Below are 13604 nucleotides of genomic sequence, written 5' to 3' on the forward strand. Positions count from 1 at the left end.
CTGGTACAACCTTCAACACTCAACTAGGAATTTCACAACTCTGCCTTACTATTTACTTCCTGCTTGCACAGATCCTTAAGATTAGCTAGAGGTGAGAGCTTAGGGCATTTTCAGTTCTTTCCTGAGCATGTACACAGCCCCCTGAGCATGGGCATGGCTTTCTAGACACCCAGGAATATGTCAGAGCTTTTGAAAGTCCTTATTCCCAAAAGCATCTCATTCTCCAGCCTTTCTTCCCAAGCTCTTTGGTTAGTCTATTGTTTTCCCCAACTGTTATCCATTCCTCCAGATAGCAAGGACTAATACATTTGGTTTTAAATGTGTGACATTTGACAAATGCCCTCTAGGTAACCATCTTAGTACTGGAAAAGTTCTGAGTTAGGTAAGACAGAAGCAAACCCTTTGAGCTGGTACTCTAGGGAGCCACCAAACAGTTCCAAAGAAACAAACTCAATTCTTTGCAAATTAGTTCCACTGTACTCACTGTAGTACTGGTACACTCACAGGGAATGTGGCCGTTATTTTCAAAGCTACTGCTGAGCTGAGGAGAGGGAGATAAAACCATGGTAAGTTAAAATGCCACATCCTCTCCATTCTTACCATGATCCAGCTGTTTCTTCTTGATTGTGCTGTCCTGGTTACTGCAAGCTTTGTTAGTTTCTAGAGTTCTGAAAAAGTTGATTACGACAGTTTTTCATTCCTTTTATGGAGGGGCAGACTTGAAGTTCCTTATTCAACCATTTTTGCTGATGTCTGGATAGAAAAGATTTACAGAACTATATAGGATAGGGTATCCATCAAACGGCAGACATCACATTCCATCACATGGAATATTTACAAAAACTGAACATCTGCTGGGCTGTAAAGAAAATCTCAACGACTTTCAAAGAATTGAAACAATACACTTTAGAATAGAAAAATACGTTTTCCAACAATAACGGAATTAAAATAGAACTCAATGACAAAAAGATGAGAATCTGGCAGGCAGCCAGTTACTCAAGATGGTTGCAGGAGAGGCCATGGACAATATGGCTTGCTGGGGCTCTTTCTATGCATGCCAAAATCATCAGATGTCAGCGATGAAAGGCAGGGAGGGACATTAGAAATGTTCTTGTCCCTTGCCCATCACTCACCTTTACAGGAAACTGAGAGCCAAACACGGTCACAAAGGGAGCTGTTGGCTGAGCTACTTATATATCTCAAGACTCTAAACTCAGTGCTCTTTCTGACACAGGACTGCCTCAAGCCTTCCCTCACCCAGGTCTCCTCTGCTACTGTTCACTCACCCCAATCCCACCTCCCCACTGGAGAATTCTAGTTTTGTTTTATAACAAAGACTAGCAAATTAAAAACATGCTAATCAGAGCTCTATTATTTCCTACAAAAAAGTTTCTGATTTCAATTACCTGTTACCTAATATTTACATTTCTATAATGTCTGCTAAGACAATGTTTTAAAGATTAAATAATCAGTTATTGTCTCAGGAAGCCTAAAGACCGATTAGTGAGCATACAAATTAGGTAACATATTAGAGATTATATTAGTCAGAGCTAATCATGAACTTCCATTAATTTAACATACTCCTACAGTCTTTATTTCCTTCTACACCTCACTGAATTGTTATTTAAACATAAAATCTGCATCTTCTGCTCAAGGGACTCAATAGTACAGACAGAGTCGTTGTAGCAGGCTAAGAGGAAACTGCATAGTCTTCCATGTTTGTCGAAGGGAGCAGTGATCTAAAGTGGACTCATCAAACTTTGACATAATAGTTTGTAAATGGTGGCTATTGTTAGGAATTATTAAGATTATCTCGAAGGTTCCGTTGAGCTTGGAGACCCTTGGAAATCGCATGGTACAGTAGAGTTCACGTTTATTAAGCGCTTGTTTTTCCAGGTATAGTGCCTGCTTCTTTACATGATTCCTCGTTTCAGCTTTGTGTTTGTAGATTACATTAACTACTGACCCAACAATCACTATTAGCCTTCTCTCCCCTGACTACCCTCACTGCCTCAAGAAATCTCCACCTTCTGTCTTTCTAGAACTCCACTCTCATGGAGAGAAACAGTATACCGAGCTTGGGGGTGAGTCTTGACTGATCTAAGCAAATCTTGGAAACCCTATACTGCTTTGCTTACTCACGTTTTTCCAGCTTTACTTGCATCTAGAATTGGCATATGACCAAGGAGATGTTAAAGAGTTAACTTAATCTGGAACTTCAGAAAAATTTCCAGTCTGTTAATTTTCTTGCCCTTCCTCTGAACCTAAGCCTGTTATACTGTCAATGTTATCTTTTGCTAAAATGTAAAGAGCTTAAATTTAGGAGTTAGACACACATGAATATAAATCTTGATTTTGTTCCTGAGCCAATAAACACTCTCACTCAAGTACACAAACTCTGTTACTCCATGGCCCCATTAAGTAATTTTGGTTTAATGCTCAGCAGAAATAAGCCTATCTGTGAAAGTAATTTTTCTCTTTTCAGAAGCTCTGTTGTTAGAGATAAAGAATCACACTATGGAGATAGTGACAAATTTCCTTTACTTGTTTTTGTATCCACATGATTATAAAAAAACAAACAGTGTTAATGGCCACTTTTGGCAAAAACACACAGTGTTCAAAGGATTACATTCTTTGGACAGGTTTTATTCCCAGGATATCAAACCCCTTGGCCATGACAGCAGCTACGGCTTCACACAGCAGCATACGCCACATGTTCACCTTCAACACTTTTCCTGAGAAAAGAGAAAAAAAGAATAATTTGTTTTTCTTTTTGAAAACCATTATTAAACAATCTATGTTACTTCTGGACTTTAGTGAGAAGTAAGGAACCTAACCCATAGATGTTTTTGGCTTCAACTAGAACCACCTTCACCTTAAACTATTAAGACTGACAATCCAAGAAAGAAAGGTGTTTCTGTTCAACAAATCTGTTTTTAACTGATAATCAAGACAAGAGATACAAGGTCTGCAATGATTAGAACTACAAATTCTATCTTTCCTTTTGAGATTTAGAGTTCTTTCCTAGGCCACGTTTCAAAATAAGTATAAACTTTAATTCCATGATAATGGTGAGATTTTTTTTCCCAATAAAGTTCTAGTTCTCAAGTATGATCCTCACAAATGCCTACTTGTCCTGGAACACATTAATTCAGTCTACTTCATTACGGATGTGACATGACAGAGTAGTAAGCCTAAGGTAAGAAAATACAGTATTTTTTTTCCAAGGGCAGTTTCCAATATCAAGAAACCCCAAGACTCAATCTGGGACCGTCGGTCACACTTCTTGTGTTGGAAATGTCCTATTCCTAGTGGTCTTCCAACTGTTTTCCTTGGAGCCCTATAGTACCATGCCACATGCCTGAGGGAGGGGAAAATAGTCTGTTTGGGAATGGGAAGAATTTTATTGATGCTTTTATTAGAGCTGGTTTGATTTCATCTGTTATATGTGACATGGATCACTGTGCAACTGTTCGGGAAAAAAGGGGAGGAGTTTCCATAAATAAAACAAGTTGAAAACCACCCACACCCAATTCAAATAAAAACCCCATCCCCAATATGTCCACTGGGTGAAATGCTCACCAGTTTGTCGATCTTTCTCCACACAATAGCAGCTATCATAGAATTCTGTGAAAGTAGTTGCCAGCTCATAGATATAATCACAGAGTGTGTGGAGAAATAAGTCATCTAAAATCTTTTGCAGAATCTCAGGGAACCGTAAAATGCATCGGCCTAGTTTCCATTCTTTCTCATGGTCCAAAATGATCTTGGTCTCTCGAGCAGCTTTCTGGAGCATCTCTTCATCAATATTGGCAAGACGTGCAATAGACCTGAAAAATCAGGCAACAGCCATTGTTCTGTTTGTCATATTCTTCTCCACTCGAAAACATGTAATAAAAAGTGACTGATGTAAATTAGAAATTATCAATTGATTCAAAATAAAACAACGTTGTACCACAATTACCTGATTCTAGTGAAGGCATACAACAAGTAAGCAGCCGTGTTTCCTCTGTCGTCCAGCATTTTGTCAAAGGAAAAGATGTAGTCATTCAACCGGTTATGGGAAAGATCAGCATATTTGATACAGCCATAAGCAACGGACGTCTGAGCAGCCTTCAATTCCTCTGCAGTTAAGACCTTTTGGATAAACAAATAATACTTCACAGCCTACTGACCACTGTTTTTGTTCTGGTGTCTCACAGACAGAAGATGTGGGTAGGGAGCATCTAATAGTGCTCTTTTATCAGTAAACTTTAATAAATATTGACAATGAGGTAGAACAACATGGGTAAATCTACAAAGAGGAGAGTAATGATAATATAACTCATCAGCTCTGCATAACAAAGAACGTTTCTATGAGAAACTTGATTTGTAAAATATAAAGTGTCATCTGGAATACTTTTTATCCAATGTATTCAGTAAATATGAAACTGGAAGCACCAATTATTAGTTTATAACCACTTCATTCCATAAAGATTCTGAGGTAGCTCATAGGAAACCAAGTAATACAGTAAAATAAAAAAACAAGCGTCAAGTAATTAACTGAAATCAAAACAGGGCATCAAGAGTATATTCTGAAGCATTATTAGGCCACAAGTAAGTGACTAATGATTTCTGTTCCAGATATGAATAGGGTACTTGCAGTAGACTAACCCTCGCACCAAAAGCAACTATTTAAAAGCTGGATAAACTATATGAAACAACCATTTGAAGTCACCAGAGAGCATCAACTCAAGCAAAGTTTTAGGGGTTACAGTCTTTGGGAAAAAGGAAACATAGAAAATGAGTCTCACAGTGCCCTGGCTTTTCCTCTGAGGGCATTTTCCAAATCACTATGTGGTGGGCAAAAGGGGGACAAACTCCAAGCAGAAAGAGTGGTCTTATTGGGGTAAGAAGGCTGAGTTCACAGTTTGAGGCTGCCAAAGTGAGGAACCACAGAGAAGTGAAAAACTGTGAACACATTTCTTTCAAATTGTCCAAGGCTGCATTAACAAGGCAAGACTCCCAAAAAATCCAGCAGGAAAGCGCAAGTGGGTGGTTGAAGAGCTGAGCAAAGATTTCTGCAGCTGTGTGAGGCCGGTGAGTTCCAACAGCAGCAAGGTGAAAGGGCACTGGTAAACACCCCGGTGAAACTAGAAGGGCTATATTTCAGGAGCAGGGACCTCACCCTAGGAGTAAAGGTAAAATTGAAATACAGCCATGCGGCACTTAACGAAAAGGATGCACTCTCAGAAATGCGTCTGAGAAAGGCGATTTGGTAGACATGCAAACACCACAGAGTGTACTTACACAAACTTAGATGGTACAGCCTACTACACACCTAGGCTACATGGTACTAATCTTACGGGACCACCATCATATAGGCGTCCTTCAACAGAAACGTCTTTATGCAGCCCATGACTGTAGTTCAGCCCTAACAAAGGCCAAGACCAAGACTGACAGGACTATAAAAACCAGCTGGTATGCTACCTGCCAGCCAGAAGAAATAACTAAAAACCAAGGGGGGAGAGATAAGACAATAGAAACAAAAAAAGACAACAACTTGAAAGTCTAGAATTGTTGCTGATCTTCCTCAGCAAAAAGAGGAGGATTGGCCGTGGATGTTAGCTCAGGGCTAATCTCCTCCCCCCAAAACAGAAAAAGAAAATATTAATTACAAAGGGGAAAACATAACTTTACAGTGGATAAAACCGATAGCATCACCTTAACAAAGTGATCAAAATTAATATTAACAATCATGAGACTTACCAACATCATGTACCTCCTGAAATAATGAAGTGAGGACTCCACATCTATTCTTGTCAAGACTGAATAATCTGAATTTAATCCTGAGGAAGCATCTGACAAATCTAGCTGAGGGACATTCTACAAAAAACTGACCAGTACTCTTGAAGAGTCAAGGGAATGAAAATCAAAGAAAGAGCAAGGAACTGCCCAGATTAAAAATGACTAAGGAGACATGATGACTAAACGCAACAAGTGATCCTGGACTACAAAAAGGACATTTGTGAGACAACTGGGAAACTTGAATAAGGTCTGCAGATTAGTTAGTAGTATTCTTATCAATGCTAATTTCCTGATTTTGATAATCATACTATGGTTTTGTAAGATATTAATATTTGAGGAAGCCAACAGAGCCATTTTTGTATGTCTACACTTATTTCAAAATGAAAAGTTAAACAAAAAGTATAATTAAGGTGTTCAAAAAACTAGAGAAAAAGAGGGACAAAATTGGATGAAAAGATGCAAAATTTCAAAAGATACTTGGAATACAGAACAGCAAAATATGGTATCTAAAGTAGAAAATATTAAAAATGAAGCACAGAGAGAAAAAAAGTGAACAAAAGTCAGAGTGTGAGAGACACATGGGACACAAAGCTCTAACATTATATTATATATGTACTTGGAATTCCAGAAATCCCACAGATTTAAGAATCTCAGCAACTCTCCAGCAGGATAAGTTCAAAAGAAGAAACAATTCCTCAGACCCCAACAAAAAGAAAACTCAAACCACCCTTAGGTACTTTTTAGTCAAAGTACCAAAACAAAGCCTAAGTAAAATAGTAAAAGCAGTCTGAGAAAAAGATACATTATCTTTAAAGGAGCATCAATGAGATAAGTGATATTCAAAAGAAACTATGGAAGCTGGAAGACAATGGAATGCTATTTTTAAAATGCTGAAAGACAGCTGTCAAACTAGAAATCTATACCTAATAAAAACATTGTTCAAACCTCATGGCAACATAAAGATGTTTTCAGATAAACAAATGCTGACAGAATTTGTCACAAGCAGATCTGCACTACAAAAAAAAATACTAAAAGGAGATCTTCCAACTGAAGGAAACTAATCCCACATGGAAGCAAAAAACTGCGGGATGGAATAAAGGGCACAGGAAAGGGCAAGTATGTGGAGAAATATAAAGGAATATTGATGGTTTAAAACAAACACTGGGCAAAAGACTTGAACAGACCCTTCACAAAAGAAGCTATACAGGGCTGGCCCGGTGGCACAATGGTTAAGTTCACACATTCCACTTTGGTAGTCTGGGGTTCACTGGTTCGGATCCTGGTACAGACATGGCACTGCTTGTAAAGCCATGCTGTGGCAGGTGTCCCACATATAAAAGCAGAGGAAGATGGGCATGGATGTTAGCTCAGGGCCAGTCTTCCTCAGCACAAAGAGGATTGGCAGCAGATGTTAGCTTAGGGCTAATCTTCCTCAAAAAAAAAAAAAAAAAAAAAGAGAGAAAAAAGAAAAAGAAGATATATAAATGGCTAATAAGCATAAGAAATGTAGTCAACATCATTACTCATCAGGGAAGTGCAAATATTAACCACAGTGAGATCCCACTAAACAAACTCACCAGAAAAGCTAAAAATAAAAGACTGACAAAATTAAGTGTTGGTGAAGATATGGAGCAACTGGAACAATTATATATTAGTGGTGGGAGTATATAATGGTTACAACTCTCTCGTTGGCAATTTTTAACAAAGTTGACCAAGCCAACTCTACAACCCAGCAATGACATTCCTAGATATATATCCAAGAGAAAAAGGGCATGTATCCTTAAATGGGCCTGAACAACAATGCTGAAATTAGTTTTTTATTCATAATAGCCAACAAATGAAAACAATCATAATGTCCATGATTATGCAGAATGGATAAACAAAATGTGGTATTCATACAACCAAATACTATTATTCAGCAATAAAAAGAAATGAACTACTGATATACTTGGAAATAGCACATACTTTATTCCGTTTATATAAAGTTCCAGAATAAACAAGAGATCTATGGTGATAGGAAACTTTCTGGGGTGATGGAAATATAACTTGATTGGCTGGTGTTACCACGTATGTATACGTGTAAAAACTCCTCAAACTTGTGGCATAGTGGTTAAGTTTGTGCACTCCACTTTGGTGGCTGGGGATTTGCAGGTTTGCATGCTGGGTGTGGACCTACATACTGCTCATTACGCCATGCTGTGGTGGCACCCCACATATAAAATGGAGGAGGGCTGGCACAGATGTTAGCTCAGGGACACTCTTCCTCAAGCAAAAAGAGGAAGATTGGCAATGGATGTTAGCTTGGGGCCAATCTTCCTCACCAAAAAAACCACAAAGTAGCTAGACTGGCCAAATTAATAAAAGAGCCAAAGCAATTTTTGGTCATCATGCAGACTAAACAAACTGATTAGGTGACCAAATTTTCCCCCTTTTCATCTGATTATGCCAGATGCGCTTAGGCCAGGACTAAAAGGCAAAACTACTCTGGAGATACCAGTGGGCAGACTTGGCAACCACCTATTGGAAGTAGAGAGGAAACTATTTTATAGTTAATTTTGCTGGCAATGGAAAGAGAGCAGGTGGGGAGAATGCAGCCTCACAGCCCGCCTTCATGTTCTCTGTACTGTCAGTAGTCTATCTGAACCAAACAAGAGCACTTCTCAAAGGATCATTTTTTGTGTTTGACTCTTTCACATCTATATTTTATCCTATTCTGTTTCTCTTTCTATAAGTTTACTCTTCCATTGACAGTAGTTATGTTCATTCCAAAATAGCACTTGACTTGCTAGAGAGTAAAGACATAAGACTACGAATTTCAGTCCTTGACCTCTGTCATCGCCATCTTAGAAAATTGTTTTCTTGTCAAGCTTTCTTCATTTTGACATAGTTCTTCCAAATTCCACATGAATGCAACCACAGTCCTTACGGAGGGTGCCATGAAAGTCCATCACGTTGCCTACACTGACGGCTCATCAGTGGCCTTGGGCGTTGAGTGCTGTGACTAGGAACTCAGCAGATGTAGACTCTAATTTAGGAGAATCAAGCCACCTCAGTCTGCAATATTTTCCTATCATTGGTTCAAAGTAGCGACAGGTGAATTGCCAATAAGAAGCAGAGATACTATGCCACATTAACAAAGGAGAAGGCCATGGCCTTTTGTAATAGACCAGAACTATATTTCCACAATAAATGCTCAGCAATTCATGAAACAAACTTATCCTGCAATAAAATCTGAGTAATATAATCCTATCCTAAGTGGATTGACTCTTTATAATCCCTCCCAGTTCTCTCAATAAAAGCAAAAATGAAAAATTACAACAATGCATGGTACACAATATGCAAACAAAGCCTTGGATTACCTTGTCTCTTTCTTTTTCCCTCAATTTGTCCATGGATCGTTTTAGTCCTTCTTCTAAGAGGTCTATGAGGCGCACTGTTTCACCGGAACGTGTTTTAAACTTCTTCCTAAAAAATTTTAAAAGCCCCAATTAAAAAGGTTTTGAAACAAAACTTCCGACTTAGAAATCTTTGAAAATGAAGGTCTGACGCTGCCTTATTCCACTCAGCAACCAGGGAAAATGCCAAAAGGAAGACTAAATGGGGGTACTTTCAAACGTCTTTCATCTACAGCCCTCAACTCAAAGCATTCTATGCCTTAGGCTTCTAATAGCCTTCTCTACATGTTCACCTTTAATACATTCCCTAAAAGGGAAAGAAAGAAGAGATTTATTAATCTGTTCATTTTCCTGAACATAAAGTTTGCCTTAGTTATTTTACCTTCTTGGAAAAATTAATAATAAAACACAATTTGCTTCTAGAATTGTTTGGGAAACAAATTCTTAACTGGAATCTCATTTGCATTTTCCTATATAGTAATTCCACTTGTTCAGTGGTAACCACACCTCGATGCATATTAGAATCAGCTAGAGAGCCTAAACAACAACAAAAAAAAGGATGCCGGGGCCCCATTCATATCTAGTGAAATCAGAATCTCTGTGGATGGGGCAAAAGCACTGATAAGCACTGCCCTGGGCAACTGCACTATTAAAAGCATTTCACAAAAATTGGATTCTACCTATTAAACAGAAGTTTGCATGACACCGAGCACATAATTTTTCTTTTTCTTTCTTTTTAAGCTAAAAATCTTTCAAATGCAACAATGGTAAAAATGAAGTATGCTTTTCTATCTAACACAAAGCCTACCAAAATAGCTGCAATATTTCCTATTAAAGTTATATTTTCAAAGAGTTGCCTAAGAAAAGATCTTCTTGACCTTTGTCACAGAATTTAAAAATGTTATCTATCATAAAGCCTAGCCAAAATGCTAAGGGAAGTCCCCCCTTAAAGTCTCTACTTTGCAGTAATTGATCTTTCCTTTTACTCCTTTACTGTACCTGCCTTGAACTTTTGTTTCTTTGTGTTGGTTTACTGCTCTGACTAGTGGTTCTAATACGAAGGATCTATACTTGACTATCGAGAGAGCTTTTAAAAAACAGATGCCTAATACCCAACTTAGACCTACTAAATCAGTAACTCCCCTGGTGGGGCCTGGCATACACATTTTAACAGGCTCCACAGAGAACTGCTCTGCTTTAGATGACAGGCTCCTTCAGGAGGCCATATTCTATGTATCTTCACGTACACACTGTGGAGAACCCAGCCAATGCCATGCATAGGAGGTAATCAATAATCAAAGCAAGTGTCCAGGGAATAGCAGGAAGGTGGTTAAGTAAAAGGATAAATTATTGTAAAAAGCCTTAAAACAGAAAATTCCACTAAAAAATAGATGGCAGAATCTGCGAGCATTTTAATGTAAATATTTAGATTATGGTAAGCTGCCACTGGTTAACTATCACTGAAATTATTCCTCCTTTTTATTGGTCTAGTATGCTTTAAGAACATGATGCCGAGAGTGCAGAAATATAAAACAAAAACCAAGAAAAAAAATCCCTTAGCCAGGACATGATAAACAAGTGAAATGCCTAGATATGAACAGTGGTGATAAATATCAGGTATAAAAGTAAATTTGATAATTTCACCCAACTGTAAGAATAATCATCCAAATGTTAGTCCAAAAAACCAACAGTGAAGAAAGTAAAATACTATAAACGATACTCAACTCATTGGCCAGTTTTTAATTACTTTCTTAGGACTACGAACACCATAAGGACCCACTGTCTTCTGATTCTAAAGTGCAGCTTGACAGATGACTCATGTTACAATTAAAACATGTTTGATGTTGACTCCAACAAGTCCTTTGATTTCCATACAATCTGTATCTAAAATAATACTGTGACATACCTAGCCTGCCTTTTATATACCTAATTAGGGTTTCCGTACATTGGCTGGCAGAGCATCTTGAGCTACTTCATGTGGTTTTCAGAAGCATTACCACCTTTGTGTGATGGTAGTATTTGGGCTGTGTCACAATCTAAACTGCCATAGGGGCCAGCCCCGTGGCCAAGTGGTTCAAGTCCCACATGCTCCGCTTCAGCAGCCCAGGTTCACGGGTGCAGACCCACTCCACTCGTCAGTCATGCTATGGAGGCAGCCCATGTACAAAGCAGAGGAGGACTGGCACAGACGTTAGCTCAGAGCAGATCTTCCTCACTAAATAAAGAAATGGATAAGATGCTAGAGATTTTTAAGAGAGATGCTGATTAAATAGTTAAGTGATCCTCAGACACTACTGGATGCCAGATAATAAAAATTTTGTGCCTTTGAATTGATAAATACTATAAATAAATATTTGCTTGTGTTTACCTTTTTATTTCATAAACATTGAGCAGAACGTGGGGAAATGATTGGAAAACAGAAAAACAAAGCACGGCTACTAACATGTAGGTCTCAATAAACTTAGTATTTTTGAGATGAACATAAAAACGAGAGGCATGAAATCTTTTTTTTTCTTTCCTAAAGATTGGCACCTGAGCTAACAACTGTTGCCAATCTTTTTTTTTTTTTCCACTCTTCTCCCCAAAGCCCCCCAGTACATAGTTGTAGTTTCTAGTTGTGAATGCCTCTGGTTGTGCTACATGGGATGCTGCCTCAGTGTGGCCTGATGAGCAGTGCCATGTCCACACCCAGGATCCAAACTGGCGAAACCCTGGACCACCGAAGCAGGCCGTGTAAACTTAACCACTTGGCCATGGGGCTGGCCCCAAAAGCCATGAAATCTTAAAACTTGATTGGAATCTCAATAAACTTATACCTATTGACCAGGTGTTCAACTGTGAAGGAAAAAAGACATTTACAAAATGCTTGAAATATATTGTTGAATATTTTGTTTGAAATCTGAGGAGGAATGTAAGAGACTTTATAATTTAGATTTGTGGAAATGGAAACAGTTTTTATTATGTTAAGTCTATAGTCTGCTTTTCCTTCAACTTTGTACAAACCTCCCTAAAAGGCAACATTCTCTGGCAGTGAGAAGACATAGGTACAAAATGGCTCAGCTGGGTTCACCGTCACAGCATATGTAGACTAAAGAAGAGAGGACCTTCTTAATTTTAATATGGTTATCAAATGAAAACATGGCCTCTTCCAAAGAAATCTGGGGCTCAGGTATGTCATTACCACCTTTAGATTTTCCAGACTTACTTGTCTTCCCCCAGCACCACACCAAATCCAGCATGAGACACTCGAGTTACTTTAGGGTCATACCAACCAATCATTTGAGCAGCTGCAAATATTGTCTGCAAATGCACAGACTACAAAGGAACAGAAATAGAAAGTTACTTGTTAAACTTTCTGATAATAAAAAACAACAAAGTTCTTGTGCTTAGGGATAAAGATTTGTAGAATTTAAATCACTCACAAATCTTGCAAGGCAAGTATAATTATAAAAGCTCCTTATTGCCTATACGAGACAGTAAGAACAGGACTTATACTTTCTATGTTCAAAGGTTTTTAAAGCAACTGAATTAAGGGCAGGATCGTGTGCAATAATTTCAACTAAATTTTAGGTCTCACAACCACCATTTCAGATAGGAATGGTCACTGAGGTTCAGAGAAGTAACCCCTTCCATTTTATGAAGACAGGCTGGAAAGTTGGGAAGTTTCCAAGTTGAGCCAAATCCAAACCCTGTTCTTTCTCCTATTATTGTTATTACTATTACTCTGAATTTTACTGTTATTACTGTTATTCTGAATTTTAGTCTTTCGGGAAAATTTATAGTCTTTCACTGCCAAATGCCACAAACCTCACCATACTGTCTCACCTCCAACTGGATAATGTAAAACCATATACAAATCTACAAACTCACTTGTCCATTGTCCACCACATAGATAATCATATCTGCTTTTTCCTCAAATAGTCTTTGTTTAATAGCAGCCAGGTCCGATGTATCATAGGTATAACCTCCATCTGATTTTACTATGGTTAATGGTATAGAACAGCCTGGGACAAACACAATCTTCCTGCCATCATCGACTTGCACAAATCCTAGGGGGAAAAAATCTTCATTAATAATGTTAACAGAACCCTGGAGGAATATACATGCTTAGCCATTGTAGGCTACTTAGTAGAGAGCTCAAGAAGTCAGATGACTTTTTTTCTCATCATGACCTACTATGAGCCTTGGAAAACGGCTACTGTCAAGGCTGTCTGAGCACCCAGGGTGTTTTCAGGGCACAAGTGAGATATCCTGGCAGTTTTCGGAACTCACATTACACTTGACTCCCAAACTCTTTGTAGAATACCTCGCTGGAGCCCACCTGCTCAGCAGACACAGAACATGGAAATCCATGCTTTGTTTTCAAGTTGGAGCCACAGGCTTCCTCTGGGAGAAAGGTGCAATTTCTATCACTGCCTCTTC

At 38.4% G+C, this 13604-nt stretch overlaps 1 protein-coding gene across 1 annotated transcript in view; it reads right to left on the bottom strand.

Annotated features, from left to right (window-relative positions):
* Positions 1-2524: 2524 nt before the first annotated feature.
* The window catches only part of RARS1 (arginyl-tRNA synthetase 1), a 29045-nt gene continuing 17965 nt past the window's right edge, over positions 2525-13604 (bottom strand). The window contains exons 10-15 of the mRNA XM_070569058.1: positions 13053-13231; positions 12388-12497; positions 9147-9252; positions 3965-4137; positions 3583-3830; positions 2525-2735 (exon numbers count right to left, since the gene is read on the bottom strand). Coding sequence (XP_070425159.1) covers positions 2626-2735; positions 3583-3830; positions 3965-4137; positions 9147-9252; positions 12388-12497; positions 13053-13231 — 926 coding nt within the window. The 3' untranslated portion in view covers positions 2525-2625. The remainder of the gene's footprint in view (positions 2736-3582; positions 3831-3964; positions 4138-9146; positions 9253-12387; positions 12498-13052; positions 13232-13604) is intronic.

The sequence above is a fragment of the Equus przewalskii genome, chromosome 13 (genome assembly GCF_037783145.1).
Source record: "Equus przewalskii isolate Varuska chromosome 13, EquPr2, whole genome shotgun sequence".
In the NCBI taxonomy this organism is placed as follows: Eukaryota; Metazoa; Chordata; class Mammalia; order Perissodactyla; family Equidae; genus Equus; species Equus przewalskii.